This window comes from Passer domesticus, chromosome 12 (genome assembly GCF_036417665.1).
Source record: "Passer domesticus isolate bPasDom1 chromosome 12, bPasDom1.hap1, whole genome shotgun sequence".
NCBI lineage: Eukaryota > Metazoa > Chordata > Aves > Passeriformes > Passeridae > Passer > Passer domesticus.
In genome coordinates, this window is record NC_087485.1 from 18,603,194 (window position 1) to 18,622,622 (window position 19,429).

Here is a 19,429-nt window from a genome sequence, read left to right on the forward strand (position 1 = left end):
ACTCTGGCAGTGCCTTGCTGAAGGGTGGGTGCTTCCCCAGCCCTGGGGGAGTGTGAGGAGGAGCTGGGGTCAGGGTGGCTGGGCATGGAGTGGTAGGGGACCTGTGGACACCACGGGCATGATGCCTGTGCTGCTCTTGGGGCTGGAAGCTGGTACCTGATCTGGTGCTGCCAGAAGCTGCTTTTGGGGCACCCCTCTATGCCTTCAGCCCCACGTGGCTGCCTGGATGTCACAGTTTGCACAGCAGCACTTCATACCCAAGGTTTAAGACTCAAGCTCTCACACACACAGCTTTTCCTCATCACTGTCCAAACAAAAGATGTTTAAAATTCTCCCCAGCCAAAACACCCTGCAAGCCAGGCACAGCACCTGCAGCAGCCCAGGGGTGAAGATGTCTGGGACTGAAGTGGAAACTGCAGGGTGCAGCCTCACAGGGTTTCTGCAGCACAGGGCAGCCAGGTTGGGTGGGCACTGACCCTGCTGCAGCCCCTGCCTCTCCTCAGTGCTGGCTTCCATCAGCTGCAGAAGGGCTTAAAATCACTGCTCAGAGAGCAGGGAGGGAAGGTGTGCCACAGCCACACAACTGGCACACTAACTGCAGCTGAAGTTTTAAACTGAGGCAGATCAGAAACCCTCCTGCAGCCAGATGTAACTTTCAGCCACGTTCTCACTGCACAGGGCATGAGGGAGCTTGTGTCCTGGCAGTGCCTTCCACCTCTCTCTTAACTAATGCCAGGCTAGAAGGCAGAAGGCACCCATCTGCTGGGTTACCCCTGTCCTCCTCTGGCCAGCCCAGCCTGCTTTTCACACAGGCTGCATGGTTTAAGGCTTTCCCTGGGGAAAGCAGCTGCAGGTGCTCTCCCCATTCTCGTTTGCTTTGCTGGGAACTTGTGCACAAATCCAAACAGTTTGATAGAAATAATGGAAATAGGAAAAACGCTGCTGGGGAGGTCTGACAGCAGTGCCCACTGCCCACTCAGCCCGTGCTGCTTCAGCTGGGCTGAGGCAGTGCCAGCAGAGAGCTGGCACAGCCCTGAGAGGCTTTCCACAGCACTTTCCATCAGTGTCTGCCTTGTGACGGGACAAGGAGCTCCTGACACACACAGCTATGTGAGCAGCAGTGCCAGGCACAGTGTAAGGCCTGTCAAGCACCTCTGCTCCAATTCATGGCATTTTTTCTCTTCCAAGCAGATAACAGTATCTGTCCTACCCACCTGGAGCAAATATTTGAGAGATAAGCAGCACTGTTTGTGCTCAGCAGCAGTGGCTGGACTCTGCTCATCACTGGGGACGCTTGGCTGCTGTGTCCTGCAGGGCAGTCTCAGGTCACACTCAGTGTCCCACCTCTAAACAGCCCTCTTCTCCCTCTCTGTGGCATTTCCCACAGCCACCTACTCCTCCTCCAGCTCCACAGCCGGGCCCAAAAGCCAAGCACAGCTGGGAGCCCCCCTAAAGCACAGGGAGCCCTGCAGAGGTTGCTGTGTGTGCACTGAGGGCAGGAGGGCACACGGGGCAGGTGCAGCAGGGAGGGCAGCAGGTGCAGCACAGACCCACCACGTTTGCAGGACCCACAGACAGGCATTTCTCCCTTCTTCCCCTGTCCTCCCACAGAAGGAGGAAGGAGACACGTTTTAATGACAGTTTGCTGAAATGTGCATTCCCTGCTGATTTGACATTGGGCAGAAAAAGTGTCTACAAAATCAATTTTTAATAAATGTAAACAACTAAATTATGAATGACAAGAATATCACTGAACAGTTAAATATTAATCATGTAATTACTTAAATTAATACTTTTAGTGCAATATTGTGATAGAGAGTTCTGCTTATGCAGTGTCACTGTGCTGGCCAGAGCAGGGCACAGGGGACCACAGGACCACAGTGGCCCCCACAGCAGAGAGACCTGGGGGCCTTGGGGCCTCATGGTGCCACAGCCCCAGTTCCTGGTTGTCTCACAAGTCTCACAATATGCTCTTAAGATGCTCTGGATGCTCTTAAGACCTCTGGAACCAGATTTATTAGGAAAGAAATTGTATTTTCTGTTCAAAATAAAGCTGTCAAGAAAATGGCTAAACTGGCCCAAACCAGAGAGCAATCTGCCCCACCCTGAACACTTTTCTGTCCTGAAGTTCCATGAAACTCCCCAGCAGCTGTGTGTGGTGTGCAGACCCACAGGTGTGCTCAGTGATGGTCTGGGAAGACCAGAGGCGCTCTGGAGGGAGCTGGGGGTGCCAAAAGCCCTGTCTGCTTCTGAAAGGGAGCTGGGAGGGTGGAGGAGGGAGGTGGTGTGTCCTGAGCTCTGCTGTGGGGCTGGACTTACTGCCCTGCAGGCCCCTCAGTGCTCCTGCCTGCACAGGTGCTGCAGGGAGCCTGCAGGCTGGAGAATCCGTCACCAGGATTTAGGGGGGAGCCGCCTTCTGTAGGTACTGGCAGGCAGCACAGGGCTTCTTTCCTTGCCCAAGAAACTAAGAAAAGAATTTACTGGCACTCTTGTCCTTGTGGGTTGGCTGTCTTTGTTGTTTGTTTTTAATCTAATAAAAGAAGATCTTAATATCATGGTAAAATTGGTACAAAGCTAGAAACTCGCCCCGTGGCGTTTTGGCGAAACATTATTGAAAATGTAAAAGCCTTTAGCAGAAACAACAAAGGCACAAAGAAACAGTAGGAATGGGATTAACAGGTTCTGTTCTGGCTCTTGGGAGAGGCAGAGAAGTGCACCCAGCCAGGGCCCGAGGTGCCAGGCTGGACAGCAGCCCTGTGGTGGCTCTGTGGCAGCAGTGGCCAAGGACAGGGGTGGGCAGCACTGCAGAGCGGGAGCAGGCAGGTGGGAAGAGAACCTTGCTGGGAGGGCAGGAGCAAGCCAGGAGGAAGAAGAGGGGACTTGGAGGCTCTGAGCTCTGGGCAGATGGTATGAGCACGGCAGGACCCGGCCAGGGCAGTGGAGGCAGTGGGAAGACACACTTGGCATCCTTGGGCTGCCAACTGCTGGAGCTGCTCCTGCCTCAGTCTGCTCCCTGTATGGGAATTAAATATTGGACACAGATTATACAAGTGCTTCTGAATGAGAAGGTGAAGCATCTCTTGCAGAAAGGTGGGAGTGCTGAAGTGTTCATTGTTCAGACTCGCCCTTTGCTGCAGGATCCCAGTGCAGCTGTTTCTGCCCTGTCTCCCTTTCCCTGTGCCTCCTGCCTCTTCACAGGCATCACTGCAGGTACCATTCCTGTGTGCCATAAGCAAGTGCCTCCTGAAAATGCTAATTTGTCCACCAGTACAGCGCTGGTTGCCATGACCACTCATAAAAACAACCATTTTCAGGGTGGTTAGTGCTCAGTCTGAGCTGCAGCAGCTCCCCATGACTTCAAACTCCCAGCACACGGTGGGTCACTGGAGGGAGCAGCTTCCTGAGGCTGCCAGCCAGGCTGGTACCTTGTTTCTGATTGATCATCAGCACATCTGCACAGTGCAGAGCCCTTCCTGTCGCCCTGCTCTTGCTGACTTGCCAGCTCTGACAGCCTGAGTGCATTTTGCTCCTGGTGAGGCATTTTGTTGTGGCCGCCAGACAGCCATCCACGGAGAGCTTCGTGTCCATGCAGAGCATGGAGCTTCTCCTGGTCACTGTGCTCCTCTCCACAGCCTCACACGTGGAGAGGAATCCTGTCAGGAACTGTCCATTGAAGCTGCCCTTTGAGTTCATTTTGCTCTCCCAGCATTGCATTTTCCAGAGGACTTTTCCAGGTATGGTTTGAGCTGGCGAGACGGGAGAAGCAGGATCTCTTTCCACATGCAGCATTACAACATGCTGCACTGAAGTTGGTTCTTGGAACATAGCAGCCCCCTAAAATGTCAAATAAATCCTTAAACTATTCATCACTCTGTTTTTGGGGTGGCAGTTAAGTCTTTCAACACTCTGTGAGTTTCTTTCCCCAGCAGTAATTTTGCTGGTGAAGAAATACAGCTCAGGGCACTCCACAAAGTGGAGCCTCAAAATTCATGTTTTGTTTTCATTACCAAAAAAATGCTTTGCTACATTAAAGACTGGCCCATTAAAGTTTTGTACCCTGTCTTCTCTGCACCCTGTCGTTGTTGGCAAACCTTCCCCTGTGCCCGTGCAGAGCAGAGCAGCTTTGCTTCTGCAGGCTCCACACAGAAAGGGCAGCAGAGGGGAGGAGGCTTCAGCCACAGCTCAGCTTGTTCAGATGTAACATCTCAAAACTTCCAATAGCCATGCAAATTTACTCGGTAAATGTATGTACTGAACCTTAAGCTATCAGTGCTTCCTCTGCTTTCAGTGTATCCCAGCACAGCACACTGCCAAAGGAAATAAATTAACTGTCTGGTTCCTGGAATAAAGTGTAACCCTGCACAGAGCAGTATATTTAACTGTCTTGGGCAAATGGCCTTAAAATAACAACAAAAAAGAACACAGTGAATTACAGGAGTCTTACTGAACCTTGTGATTATATAAATTAAATGTTGCCAGGTGAACTGAATGGTATTCTCTGATACTGTAGGAACGCTGGAGGTTGGAGAAAACAGTAAATGTTATAATTAGGGTTTAGGAGAGCACTTGGTTATTCTCACAAGTAATTCAGCCTAGCTGTATGCTGGCATGGGCATGAGAGCAGGCAGTAAAACCTGGAGCTTCCTTAATTAAGAGGGCAGAAACGTTTTTTAGCAAAATTCAGTGGAGACTTACCATGTCCAGTTCTATTTATTATTTCCACATTTTATTTAGATATAAATGGCGCATTAATAAATTTACAAGCACATTAGCAAGTTAGGAGATCAGAGGAAGGTGCAGCTGTGGTCTGGGCCCAGGGCACAGGCAGGAGCAGCAGCAGGGCAGGGGGGCAGCAAACCTGCCCCTTCCCAGCCCCTGGGTGGGCACTGGCATCACTTCCAGATGCTGCCCACGCTGCTGGGGCTGGGAGGAGCAGGGCAGCGAGGCTGGGCTGCAGCAGTGCTGGGCATGGCCTGCAGCAAGGCTTGATGAGCTGTGTTCCAGCGAAGGGGAAAGCCCTGGCCGGGTCTCAGCGAGCTCACGGAGAATTTCATGGGCCATCTGAAGGGCTGGCTCGATAGTGAAATGCAGCCAGCTGTGGGATGGGCTCTCTGGGAAATGGAGGAGTCCTCGTGGCAGGATTATTTAAGACTCGACTTTGAAAGATGAGACAACTGCAGTTGGGAACAATGCTGCACTGTCACAGAGATGGACTCAATTACTTAATAGGTCGTTGCTGTCTGTCTCCTGCGTTTTCCCTTTCAAGAACATATATTCAGCTGGGTTATTTCTCATGGGAAGACAAAGCCTTGTGAGAGGGGGCAGGCATTTGGAGGGGAGAGGCTGGAGGAGCAGCAGCCAGGCAGATGCCTGGCTTGCTCTCCGTGGAGCAGGCTCCTTGGGACTGGAAAAGCCCGGAGTGGTGTAGCTGCTGTGGTCCTTTGGTCCCATAATCAGTTGATCCCCCGGTCTCACAGTAATTTTTTTTTACTCACAAAAGATTTGCCAGGGCGCTCTCCCTCTGCAGGCTCATCCCCAGGACTGCTGGTGGTGACGCTGTGGGGCTGCGTGGGGCATTGCTTTCTGGTTTTCTGCATTGGATGGACACTGACAGGTCCATGCAGCCCATCTCAGTGCCTGGGCAGCCTCTCCTGCAGCACAGGAAGGCTTGGATGGGGTTTGATCAAATGCCAGCCGAGCTGGAGGCAGCTCATGGATGCCAGAGCCCACCCCTGGAGAAGCCACTTGGTTCCCTGTGAGCAGGACATGGAGGACAGGATGTGTCACAGCCAGGGCCTCGTGTTCTCCCCAGGATCCCCCTGCCAGCCGTGGGGTGAGGGTTCCAGGGCCTTTCCTGGTGGGGCAGGGCCCTGCCTGGCTGGGGGCAGCAGGATCTGGTGCCAGGGCAGCCGTGGGAGCCTCACTGCCCCACCCAGGGCACCTACCCTGGTGCCCGTGTTTGTCACCAAATTAACATCCTGCATCACCTTATGCACGTTGAATTATTGCGCCTAAATTGGTTGTTCTGAAGCCTCAAGGCTGTAATGAAATTTTGTCTCTTTTGCCCATTCTTTTTTCTCTTCTCTTTTTTTCAGAATAAGTCGTCTGTTTAATGGCACAGAGCCTATTGTCTTGGACAGTTTAAAACAGCATTATTTCATTGATCGAGATGGGGAGATTTTCAGATATATATTAAGCTTCCTAAGGACATCTAAGCTACTGCTCCCAGATGACTTTAAGGTAAGGAAAGCTAGAGTCTGCAATCTGTTTTTTCCTCCTGTTCTGTCATTTGTTTTGGGGCAGGTTGGTTTCTATGCTTGACCTAAACACACTTAACTAAATGTTGCTGTTTATTTGTTAGGATTTTTAGTACTTGTGTACTACACCAGGGATGCTATTATTTAATAAATGAACCAGTGGTTGTCATGGATACCAAGAAAAGTTAAGCGATGAAGCTTATAGCTAAATCAGTTTTTCTAAACTAATTGTATTTTCTCACATTTTTAGCTTATTTATCAGGGTATAACAACAATTAAGAAGCAACATCAGCAACTTGCACTTAGCAGGGTTTAGTGCTCAGAATCTGAAAGAAAGGTTTCAAGTTTGATACGTAGAGGACTTGAACTGTGTAAATCTTTTCTTGTTGGTATAAAAAGGAAACCCTTAAATGAGCCCATGAGGATTTGTGTTAGACATAACCAGTGCAGATAGTTTGATTTCAGGAAGTAATCTGCTCACAGTTAATGTCAAAATATTCTTGGGAGATGGAATTGACTGAGGGCTTTTTAAGGAGCAGGACATGTTTTGTATGAAGTCATGGTGCTGGTTGTTTCTTTGAGGCTCTGATTGTTTAAAGGATCTGCTTTTGGCCTTGTTTGTTTGGCTTTGCACTTAGGAAACTTCCAGCATTGTCACCCTGATGTATGAAAATTAGAAGACAAAAGTGTCCAAACTGTAGATGACAAGATTCAACAAAAGCACTTATTCCAGGATGAAATGATGAATAAATTGGGATGGCAGATGGGGATCTGCTCACTTAGAGGATGCAGAGCATTGTGAGGAAGGAAAACTTCTGCTTTCTCAGAAGTGCCATTTCACTTTGTTGTACTGGCTGGGCACAGGACCACTTGGGTTGTGACTGAGTCCAGAGTGGTGGTGGTGGCTCTTGCTTTGGAGCAGAGCTGGTCCTCGTGCCCAGCTCAGCCATTCTCACCTGGGCTAGGAGGGCAGTCATGTCTGACCCACCAGGAAGGGTCTGCAGCTCACATCTGCCAGGGGCAGGTTTGGCAGTCCTGGTTTGAGCTCAGCCAGAAGGGCTCTCCTGGGCACTGTGTTCCTGGTGAGTGGCAGATGGGCTGGAGGGAAATGAGAAATGAGGGCTGGGTGGGAGAAAACTCTGCAGAGAAATGAGAGAAAACCTGTGTGTGGTGGTGGAGCTAAAGACCAGAGCAGTCCTGGGGTTGTAGGATGGATCAGGGGAAGGGGTGGATGGAGAGTGGGAAGAGGCACAGGAGAGGTGCTTCAGCAGCTGTGTTTTGTTCAGTCCAGTGGGACAGTGTGAGAAGAGGCCACACCTCGAGTGCTGTGTCCAGCTCTGGCCCCTCAGTTTGGGAAGGACCTTGGGATGCTGGAGCACATCCAGAGGAGGCAACGAGGCTGGAGAGGGGCTGGGAACACAAACCCTGTGAGGAATGACTGAGGGAGCTGGGGGTGCTCAGCCTGGAGAAAAGGAGACTCAGAGATGACCTCATCGCTCTGCACAGCTCCTGAAAGGTGCCTGTGCTCAGGTGGGGTTGGGCTCTTTCTCCAGGCAGCACTGACAGAAGCAGAGGTCACATTCTCAAGCTGCACCAAGGGAAATTCAGGCTGGATATCAGGAAAATGTTTTTCACAGAAAGGGTGATAAAGTTCTGGAATGGCTGCCCAGGGAGGTGGTGGAGTCACCATCCCTGGGTGTGTTTAACAAAGCCTGGATGTGGCACTGGGTGCCAGGGTTTAGTTGGGGTGTTGGGGCTGGTTGGACTCAATAATCTTGAAGGTCTCTTCCAACCCAGTGATTTTGTGAATTCTATGATTCTGTGAAGAGAGGGTAGGAGAGAAGAGAGAGGTGGTTTGAGCTGATCATGGCCTCAACCAGCATCCAGGTTTCAGAGGTGCTCAGTCACAGAAGCAGCAGGATTTGGCTGGGTTCTGGAGGGGAGAGGATGCCCAGGGCTTGTCTGGCAGGGCTGAGGGCTCGGGGAGGGCTCTGTGCCTGCTCCCCACCACCCTCTGCACTGGGGTGGCTGCATTTCAGTGAACTCCTCCCTGGGAGAGCTTTAGAGCAAACCCCAGGCTAATGAGGGCTCAAGAACAAAGCAAAGCATTGCTAGGTAGGGAGTAACTAAATCAAAATGCATAGAAGAATGAGCTGTAAAGCTGTATTAAAACTGCACTGTAAACGGATTTAACTTCACAGAAATCGTGTAATTTTGCCAGCATGATTAAAGTGACAGAAGACAATAATCAAAGGCAGCAAATGGAATCACTCGGTGTTTCTAAATGCAAAACTCTATTTAAGGTATAAAACCTGACAGTTTTTCCAGTGAGACTTGCATTAAATGTTCTTTATGTCAAACAAAGCACTATCAAGTGTTTTGAATATTTATTAGTTTTTACCCCTTAATTTAATCAAGCAGTTTATTAGCCTCAAGGTTTAGCCAAGTTGCTTTTCAACTTGAATTGCTGCTCACATGGTTATTTTGGAAAGTTTGGAATGCTAGTACCACACCAGCATTACTGTGTTTGCTATTTCAGTGCTGTTTTCAGACGAAGTTAACACTGAAATGCAGAGAAAGTGGGGTGTGTGTTCCGAGGCTAGTGATTCTTTATTATCAAGTCTGAGTGGTGTGTTTACAGTGAATATTAATTACACTTGCAACTACTACTAAGCCAGAGCTTGAAAGTGTCTCCCAGGTCTTCCTGCTGAAAGTAGCACTCCTGTGGTTCCTGGAATTTTCCTGGGTTTGGGGGAGTTTGAGCCACATGAAGTTGCTGAGGGCAGAGTGTGGCTGGTTGTGCTCTGCAGCCAGCCCATCCCAGCTGGAGAGGGCTTGGCCCAGCTCAGCCGTGTGTGTATTGCTGTTCCCTCTCAAAGAGGGGAGGAGCACAAAGGCAAACAAAGAGTTTTATGTGGATTGCAGAGATCACCTGTGGCACCAGAATGACAGGGCCACCACTCTAATTTATTAACACAGTTACAGAATTTGTGTGCTTGCATCTAAAGTCTCTCAAGCTGACCTCAGGAAACAGTGCAGTTGTCATTGTAGAAGTGAGCAACTTTCTTTCATAGCCAGGAGTCAGATCTTCACAGCACTAAAAATATAAAAGAAACATTGACTTAGGATGACAGTTTGTTGTTTCATGTAATAAAGAACAACAAGTGAAAAATGGACAGAAAGAGCCATTTCAGCCTGTTCAGGAGTCACCATTAGGGACAGAAATAAAGGATGTTTTGGTACTGAGAGAGCAGCACGAGTTCTGGGCTCAGTGTGTGCTGGCTGCCTGGCCTGGGTGGCAGAGCTGTGCCAGCCACTGGCCCTGGCATGGGGCAGCAGGGAAGGTGTCACCCTTGGCACAGGTGACTGCCAGAATTTAGCCCACTTGAAATCCACCACAGAAAAAGCTTTTCTACTGAACAAAAAGCAGAAAATTATTTTGTGAAAGGCAAAAGGCTGCGCCTTTGAAAGATCTGCCAATGAGATCTACGTGTAGGCCAGAAGCTGTGGCTGGAGAAAGGCTGTGTGCATCATTCCTGCCTGTCTGCTCCCTTCCTCAAGTGACCTGGCAGAACTTCCCACTGCTTCCTGCAACAGCCACAGGAAGCTGAAGGCTTGTGGTAGCTGTAAAGGCTTTTTCTTATAAAGAAAATTTAAAGGCTGTACTGTTTATCTCCCCTTTTAGTCTCTCAAAGAGCACCCTGCTTGTGACTGCCACTGGTGGTGGGAATCTCCTCCAGAGGAAAATGGAAAATGTGTTCCTGGGCTAAACAGAAGCAGTTCCACTGTCTGTCACAGTGCTTGGCTCTGGTAGGGAGCTGGGAACACAGGGGAATAATGCTTGTAAGAAATGGGAGATGCTTGAGTCCTGCAGGACAGGGAGGTCCTGGGTATTGCACAAAATCTGCTGTGGGATGGTGCCAGCAGCACTGCCCTGCCAGCAGGCTGGAGCCTCTGGGAGGGAGCTGCAGGTGTCCCTGTGCAGGGGGGCACAGAGCTGTGCCCTGGGGCTGGCTTCCAGTGACCCTCTGTGTCCTTGGCCCTGGGCTGCTCCCTGCCTGTGCCAGGGGGATGTGCCTGGCCTGGGTGGGAGCACTCATCTGCCTTTGGTAACTTATCAAAACCAGCAGCATGGAAATGTTCTCCTGCAGCTCCTGTGGCACCTCCCTGGTGAGGGCTCCTGTGGGTTTCATTCTTCTGCTTTACATTTCATATTAAACTTCAGTAAATCTTCAGGGTAGGGTTTGATATCTGCAGTGCAAGGGTAGAAGTACCTATGCCAGTGTCCCCTGGGCATCCCAGGCATTCGGTGCAGATAGTCCTGAGCTGGGCTCTCCCAGACTGGTCACAGAACTCTGAACACTGTGTAAAACCTGAAGGGAAAGTGTGGGCTTGGTGTGCAGAGCCCCTGTCCAAGCACAGGATCTAGAGAGCCTGACCCCCAGGCTGTGAGCCACTCATTCTCTATTCCTGGCTCTGTGAAACCCTCCTCCCTCCCTAAACACAGTGTCAGATTCCCTCAGGATGCCCCAGCCCCTCCCTGCAGAAAGGCCAGAGGTGCCATAGGAGGAGCAGGGGCAGTCTGTGCTGCTGGTGGCTGTGGGCAGCACTGCAGTGGGGTCACACGAGGTGTCCCTTCCCAGCACTGTCACTGGGGGACTGCAGTGAATTCCTCTTGCTACAGAAGACTCTTTTTTATCCCCTCCACTTGTTACTGTGCTCCAGCACAAGGAATTCCCCTTACTGGCACTGCCTGAAGTGGTGCCCTGATTCCCTGGCATCACCTCCTGGCACCAGCACACCTCAGTTCCCAGGGCCTGTTACTGGGCCCTTCTTCAGGTGCACAACCTTCCCACGTTTGTGCTGAACCCAGGAGAGCCTGAGTTCAGAGAGTGACCCAAACAGCTTGGCCCAGCACCTGGTGCTCCAGCTCAGCCCCTGAAGTGTGGCTCTGTCCTTCTGGGAGCAGTAGTGCAAGAGCTGTTCCATTTGAAAGCAGGTTTTCTTCTCACAAAATGGTATCAGGGTGTAAAATTTATCCTGTTCATTTCAGGGCACATGACAGCTAGCAGAGTCACTGAAAAGCTGCAGTGGGTGGGGTGGGCTGGCTGGGGAAGCAGGGCTGGTGTGGTCTGGGCTGTGCTTGGTGTGTGGCACTGCTGTTCTGGCCCGAGGTGCAGGGGCACTGGGGTGCTGTGATTCAGGACACTGCCTGTGATTCAGGCCAGTGTAAAAGGCAGGGCAGGCACTCAGAGATCTGTGATGCACTGGGCTTGGCATCCAACGGGATGCCTGTGCCGCTCTCTGCTCTCAGCAGTGAAGGCTGTTCTTTCTGTCACTGTACCATCTCTTCCAGGTTTTACTGTTGAGTTTTCTTAGCACATATTCACGTGATTGATTTAACAAATAATACCATATTTTATAGTGTCCATGAACCCAGATACTCCAAAACTGGTTTTTCAGGACCTACTGAAATCAGCAGATGACTTTCCATTGCCGTCAGAAAGTACTGGTGCTCCTGTTACTCTACACCATTACATTTTTCCTTAGCATTGCATGTTTCCTTGCTTGGAAAAGCAATCCATGGCACCAGCAGATGCCAAGTGAATATTTGGCAGGCCACTCCACACACCTCTGTAGTGAACACAGTTAGATGGTAGACTGTGCTGGTTCAGTGTCCTGCACAGAGATTTCAGATTTTTTTTTATTTATTTAGGCCACCAATCCCTGTAGGTTTAAACTGATCCCCTGTTCAGTACTGAGGCAGCATCACTGGTGGACAGAGAAAAGCAGGAGTGGTTCAGCACAGAGTGCTGGTTTTGGGCAGGGTGAGAACACCTTCCAGCAGAGGACGAGGCTTGGGGCTGGTGCTGTCTTACCTGAGCCCAGGTGGTGCAGGCAGCCTCCACAGCTCTTTGCCTGGCCTGTTCCCAGCACTGGTTGTTGGTTGTTTGCAGCATGCTCTCTGCATGATTTCTTCTTTCATCTTCTGTGTTTTCCATCTTCAAGCTGTCCCGTGAGAGTGTTTGTTGCCCTCATTTCTTCCCACCCGCTCTTATCCCTCTTCCTCTCTGCTCCTCTTATCCTCCAGTCCTTTTTTCTGCCTTAGCTGTGTGCACATTGTCCCCACCTCAGCAGACATCAAAGAGATGTAAAGGATTGGATGTCCCTTTTGTAAGTCGATCACCTTGCCCTGTCACTGTGAATATTCATGTGTCTCCAGGCTGAGGCAGCCCTGGGGTGGAGGAGCACCTCCACTACCAGTGGGTCTGTGGTGCCAAATTTGAGCAGAGATAACTGCTTTGGTTCAGTAGTACCCTGCAGCAGGAGATTTTACAGGTTAATTCCAAACCTGTGTGTAGAGTTGCACCTTTTTGTGCTGCATCTTCATTGGCCTTTGATTCCCCTCTCCCCGAGTCCCAGGGCAGCAGCACACCCGTTATTTTTCATGTGCTTTTGGTGCCCGTTTCTTGATTGCTTCTTGTCGTATCATTCTTTCCAGTCCAAATGATTTCAGCCATTTCAGTCTTGATTTTTCTTTTAATTTCATTTTGTTTTTCATTTCACTGGTGTAGAAGTGGCCTTTGTCAGGTGTTGACCTCCAGCACACCCCACGGGAGCAGCTGTGGGGCAGCATTTGTGTGTGTCAGGAGGTGCAGGAGCTGGAAAGCAAAGCCAGGTGTCTGCAGGGAGCAGCTGAGCTCTTGTTGCTCCTCTTCCCCTTCGAGGCTGGGGGAGCAAAGTGCCCCCAGGGCCTCTCCCCCTGGTCTGGGGGGCTCAGCTGCCTCCCGGGGTCTGGGGGCTCACACCCTTTGCCTCCTGTACTCTCACACGTTTCAGCTGGGCTGGGAAGATCTGTCAGAATCTGATGAAACAATCACTGAACTGGGAATTGGATCAAACTGGGAGTTTGAATTGCCCAAAGGCCAGGTGAAGTGATGGACAAATGGCAGGAAGAAGTGCTCCTTTGCAGCCCTTGGAGCACGCGGCTGAGCTCCCAGCCAGCAGGATGGTCACCGTGTCATTTACCAGCTCCAAAGTACACTTGAGATGCATGAATAGTCATCAACAGCAGGCAGCAGCTCAGCTGCTGTGCATGAGTTCAGCCTCAGCAGAGGCAGGTGAGAAGTGAAGCTGAACTGACATCTCCATCTCCTGAGATCTGCTCTGAGATCAGAAGTGTCTGAGCCAGAGTGCAGAGCAGGGCTGGCAACATCTTCTCTTACATCAGTGGGTTTTGTTTACTGCAACCAGCTATTTTGATTTCTTAACCCAAGAGTGAAGCCTTATGGCATGGAGCTTGTGGGATAATAAATGAGAGGATAATTCAGTGCAATGGGAACTTCTCAGTCAGCCCAAACAATTCAACACCAGCACCGTGTGGTTTCTGTGGAGGTGTAAGTACGTGGCTACCTGTTGCCTTTGCTCTCTTGCTGACAATACATAAGCCTAAGTAGGTCAAACAGGAACAATACTCATTTTTAAAAGAGAACTATAAGCATTTCTAGTTTCTCTCTCTCCCTCTCTCTTTTTTTTTCTTTCCCAGGACTTTAATCTTTTATATGAAGAAGCAAAGTATTACCAGCTGCAGCCAATGATTAAGGAACTTGAGCGATGGAAACAAGAGAAAGAACAAAGGAAACATTTCCAGCCTTGTGACTGCTTGGTTGTAAGAGTGACTCCAGATCTGGGGGAAAGGATTGCATTGAGTGGGGAGAAGGCTTTGATAGAGGAGATCTTCCCGGAGACGGGGGATGTCATGTGCAACTCGGTGAACGCGGGCTGGAACCAGGACCCCACCCACGTTATCAGGTTTCCCTTGAATGGATACTGCCGGCTGAACTCCGTGCAGGTAACAGCGCCCTGCCCTGCCCTGCCCAGCCCTGCCCTGCCCTGCCCTCCTGCCCTGCTGCCCTGCCCTGCCCAGCCCTGCCCTGCCCAGCCCTGCTGCCCTGCCCAGTCCTGCTGCCCTGCCCTGCCCTGCCCAGCCCTGCCCAGCCCTGCCCTGCCCTGCCCTGCCCTGCCCTGCTGCCCTGCCCTGCCCTGCCCTGCCCTGCCCAGCCCTGCCCAGCCCTGCCCTGCCCTGCCCTGCTGCCCTGCCCTGCCCTGCTGCCCTGCCCTGCCCTGCCCAGCCCTGCCCAGCCCTGCCCTGCCCTGCCCAGCCCTGCCCAGCCCTGCCCTGCCCTGCTGCCCTGCCCTGCCCAGCCCTGCTGCCCAGCCCTGCCCTGCCCAGCCCTGCCCAGCCCTGCCCTGCCCTGCCCAGCCCTGCCCAGCCCTGCCCAGCCCTGCCCTGCCCTGCCCTGCTGCCCTGCCCTGCCCTGCCCAGCCCTGCCCAGCCCTGCCCAGCCCTGCTGCCCAGCCCTGCCCTGCCCTGCCCAGCCCTGCCCTGCTGCCCTGCCCTGCCCTGCCCTGCCCAGCCCTGCCCTGCCCTGCCCTGCCCAGCCCTCCTGCCCTGCCCTGCCCTGCCCTGCCCTGCCCTGCTGCCTCCTCCGGCCTGGGCTGCTTTTTACTATGGCTGCTTCAATTCTATGCAAATTATTTGCTTCTGCCCAATTACTTTCAGTGCTTATACTGCGAGGAAACATTTTTCTGCCTGGTGAGATCACAGTCTTTCAGGTTTTCCTAAGTCTAAGCAGAAAAATACATTTAGATTTTGTGTATGTTAGTGCCATGCTGGCCTCATAATGGTGTTATACTGATAAATGCTAATTTTTTTCATCAATGTATAGCCTTTGGCAGTTTTTTTTTTTCCTCCAAAGTGCCTCTAGGAAGAAAGAGAGAGTTCCAAAAACTACAAAAAAAATCTCCACACCATTTTATAGAAAATGCAACAATGTGTAAATGCATAATTTATGTCTCACTCATAATTAAATGATGGTGCCTGCGGGATGGACTTAAAAAAATTGATCTCTGCACTTTTTTTTTTTTCAAAAGGATGTTCTATAAAAATTGCCCAGAGTATTTTAAACAAAAATGTATTTCATTTTATACTCAGAGTTTTGACATTAGGTTTAAAATTAAACATACGAAACAAAAGAAGATAACTGGACAGATAGGTGGACAGCAGCAGGAATAAATACGTGGTCTGTGGGCAGGCAGTGCCACTGGTCAGGGATCAGCAGAGCTGTGCTGCCGTGCCTGGGCTGGGCTCTGGGCAGAACCAGTGCCCTTAACTCGGGCAGGGCAGAGCTCTTGGTTCCCTGTATTCCTGTGGAACACGCTGCAAATGCTCCTGTTATGGGCAGGGCAATCAGCCTGGAGGGGAGTGTTTCCCAAATGACCATCCTCAGCAGGGGCTGTGGCTGTGGGCTGGGCTGTGGGAAATGCCATGGCTGCCTGGGTGAACTCCCTGTGGGCAAAATCCCTCGGCAGAGCTGGTCTGGCAGGGAGGGAGGGAGGGAGGACGAGACCCTGGAGCTCCCGTGGCTGTGGGTGTTGCACATCAGGCTCGGGCCCCTGTGTCTGCCAAGGGACACCTTCAGCAGAGCCCCCTGCTCGTGTAGAGGTGGCAGGAGGTGACAGTGACCCCCCTGCATGGGCAGTGCTCCTGTGCCCCTGGGCTGAATCCAGCCCACCCCCCTGGGCTCGGGGGCCTTTGGGTCAGGCTCCCCAGAGGTGAATTTGGTTGAAGCTCACCAGGCTGTGGGGAATCCGGCAAGGTTTGGGGCTGGGGTGCTCAGGGACAGCTCTGTCCCTGGCAGGGGACAGGGAGGGGTCCCTATGGCTGTGCTGGGAGCAGCATCTGTGTCCCAGCCCTGCTGTGAGAGCTCACCAGGAGTGAGAGGAGCTGAAACCATCCGGGGTCACAGTGAGCAGCTCACCCTGCCTGGCACAGCTCTGGGTGCCCACATGGCTGAGCTCTTTCATCCAGTGCTCTGACTCCTGGGATACATGTGCTGCATGTGTAGAAAAAGCTGAACACTAATTACTGTTATTATTTGAATGTGTTTTGAATTCAGTCAAAATTCAGACAGAATCAAAGGGTCTCTTTGCAAGTTCATGTTGTGGAAAAAATTTCTGTCAAAGAGGCTGCAGTATAAGTAATCCTGTTAAATTACATCATTTTACTAAATTACATCATTTTACTATATAATTAATAGAAAGTGTTTTCAAACACTTTCTGGAAAATGATGCATTTCTGAGACCAAAGGCTGATGAAATCAGCAGCTAATTAGCATTGGCTCTGATGAACTCTGGTCAGCACACAGGCACTGCTCTTCCCCCTCCAAGGACTTTTGGCAAAACAAAATTAAGTCAAAAGCTGGAAGTACAGTGAGGCAAATGCACAGATGTAAGGGAGATGGGTAGTGGTTGGAAGAGCAGAATTGCTTGCAAAGAGTCCCACAGAGCAATGCAGGAAGCCTGTCTGCTGTTTGCTCAGGTGATACATTACTTCTGCCTCCCTGTGCTCTGCTCAATGTATTTGGTAGCACAGTTGCAATATTTATACATTTTTTCTATATTAGAAAAATATTTTCATTACATGCTCTATATCAAGGACTGTGAGTATAAAATAAAGAACATCAACACCTAATAGGCAAAAATATAATACAGTAATTCTTAATTGTACACCCATTTGTAATTATATATAGGTACAGGTTTTTTCAACTCCTTGCAATAGGTTCTGGTGGGAGTCACAAATTTACCTTAGAGAAAATTCTGTGATGCTTGTGAATGTTGAACATTAAGTCTTCATAATTAAGAATGTATTTGTTAATATTCTGCACAATTTAAATGAAAGGATCAGGTTTCCATTTGGGAAACCTCCCAACAAAATCAGATGTGCTTGGAATATTGGAAGACAGCACATATTAAATCTGAGCACAAATCCCCTATTTAATAATGTGCATGTGTCCCTGTACATGGGAGAGTCACAGCTGATACTCAGTTTTTGGCATGTTCTCTTTGGAGATTTTCAGTACAGTAGCAGACATGGTCACTGCTTTCCCCCTGTCCATATCTTACCTTTAGAAGAAATCAAATGTATAGAATCAATTCTCTACATGGGATTTAGACCTGTCCATGTTCAGATGCTGTTCAGTCTCTTGTATGGGAGCACTGAAAGGAGCCTTCCTCCCTGGACCTGAGCTCAGCCTCATCCCAAAACTGCCGTATTTAAACATCCTCAGCATTGCTTACAGGATTTGGCCTGAGCAGATCGATGATGCCAGGGTTTTTAACACCAGATTATGGCCTGCAGTCTGGTCCTTCCAGCATGGAGTGGGTGAACAGGAATGGCTTTGGTGGCTCTGCTGCTCTGAGTGCAGTGTCTGCCTGGACTGGGTGTTTGCATGGAGAGGCTCTGTGAAAAAGAATCCTGTGGTAACATCCAGCTTTCCATAGCTTTGGTCTGAGGCAAGCCAAAGGCACTCCCCTGCTTGTTTGGTCTTACAAGCAAATTGATTTAAAAAACTTTTTTAGCAAGGATTTTGAAGTCCTGTCTCTCTCAGAAACCTTACCTGTCTCTCCTCTGCTCCACAGTCCAGTTCAGTGGGAGAAGCCTCCTTTCCCATGGCTGGATTGTCTCTCATCTTCACCCTGTCAGGGCTAGGAGCAGTGATCACCACACAGGCAGAATGTATTCCAGCCTGCTGATGTCTTATTCCTCCTTCCGTCTCAGACTCCTCCTGCCCTCCCCTCTGAGGAGGAACAGTGCTGCTGTCTCACCCCATTTCTGTCCTACAGGCCCCATACAGCCCGGGTGAATAAGAGGGGTGAAAGCTTTCTTTCTCTGTCTTAAATGTATTTTATTAACCCACTCTCCTGCCTCTTCTTTTCTTCTCTCCCCCTTCATTTTTCTTCCATACTCTGGTGTGCTTTTTTGATCTTTCAGTTCTGCTACTTTCTTGCAGTGTAGAGTATGTAAAAATCAGGGCAAAAGTCAGGGAGATTTGGCAGATGTGACTTTCTGAGAACGTTAAGTCCCTGTGTCCCAGGGCCAGGCAGAGCTCCCCAGGCAAGTTGATTTTCAGCAGACTCGGCAGGACTTGGGCAAAGCTCTGCTGGAGCAGCCTCTTCCTTTGCCCGTCCTTAGAGCCAGGCTAGCAAGAGTGAAACGTTTTAGTTAGCCCTGGAAGCCAGAGCCTGGATTAAATGCAGATGGATAACACAGGCAGCCCCTGAGCAGGGATCGAAGGGATTAAAGGCAGCAAATGCTGCTGCCATGGTTTGCATTGCTCTATGACACCACCTTGGACATAGCTGTCCTTCCAAAATCATGCTCCTGGAAAAGCAAAGCCAACACTCGGGCAAAAGAAGTGGTGCACTGAGCAGTGCCCAGGGGTCTGTGTGAGGCAGGGGCAGTGCTGCCACTGCCTGCCCACAGTGAGCTGGACACTGACCAAACTCCTCCTGGAACCTGAGCCCAGGGGTACGAGCTGACTCTGTCTGCAGGTGTGGGTGTTGCTTAGACACTTCCCCAGGATGAAGAAGTTTGTAAAGGGCTTTGTCCAGGGTGCTGTGGGTGCAGAGAGGTGTCACAGGGGGCTGCTGTCACCAGGATCCTCAGGTTTAATAAACCATGGGGTCGCTTCCCTGTTCCTCCTGCTGCCACTTCGGGTGAGGCTCTTGGGGAACAGCACAGGCTGCTCCTTGATGGCATTTATCAGTAGAGAAAAACACAGGAACCGTTTTCCCAGGTGCTGCCTGGGACTCAGGGGAGCCTGAGTGGCTCCTGCATTGTGATCTGCCCAAGGTGGAGCTGGCATCTGCCCTCACCTGGCTCTGGGAGAGGCCTGGTGTGTCCTGCTCTGCTGGGAAGCTGAATATCAACACACTCACCCCTGTGAAAAACAGCCCCGTTCCCAGAGCCAGGATCAGCATGTCCTGGGGAAATGTGCTGTGTGACAGTCACAGAAATTAAAGTTGCCTCTGGGTTCCTTAAATTCGTGCATCTAAATTGCACCAACTTTTCTTTAGGAGGAGGAGGAGGAGAAAATACATATTTGGTCAGTACAGATTAACCTCTTTCTTGGGCCAGAACATTTCCCTGTTGTCTATGTCCTGCATCCTGTCCCTGCCATGCTTTGTTCCCTTCCTGCAAGGGCAAACAGCTGAGATTGCCACAAAGATCTGGTGGATGTGTCATTTGAACTCCTAATATGTTTTCATCTGCCAAGGAAGAGCTTCTTGGCCCCCCCACCTCAGACTGTTCATATTACTAGTGATTAATT

General features: G+C 50.5%; 1 protein-coding gene across 4 annotated transcripts in view; it reads left to right on the forward strand.

The window, feature by feature from the left end:
• Positions 1-19,429, forward strand: part of KCTD15 (potassium channel tetramerization domain containing 15) — a 46,336-nt gene that overhangs the window by 22,825 nt on the left and 4,082 nt on the right. For all 4 annotated transcript variants that reach the window (XM_064386930.1, XM_064386929.1, XM_064386932.1 and 1 more), the window contains exons 3-4: positions 6,096-6,240; positions 13,804-14,109. In XM_064386930.1, coding sequence (XP_064243000.1) covers positions 6,096-6,240; positions 13,804-14,109 — 451 coding nt within the window. The remainder of the gene's footprint in view (positions 1-6,095; positions 6,241-13,803; positions 14,110-19,429) is intronic.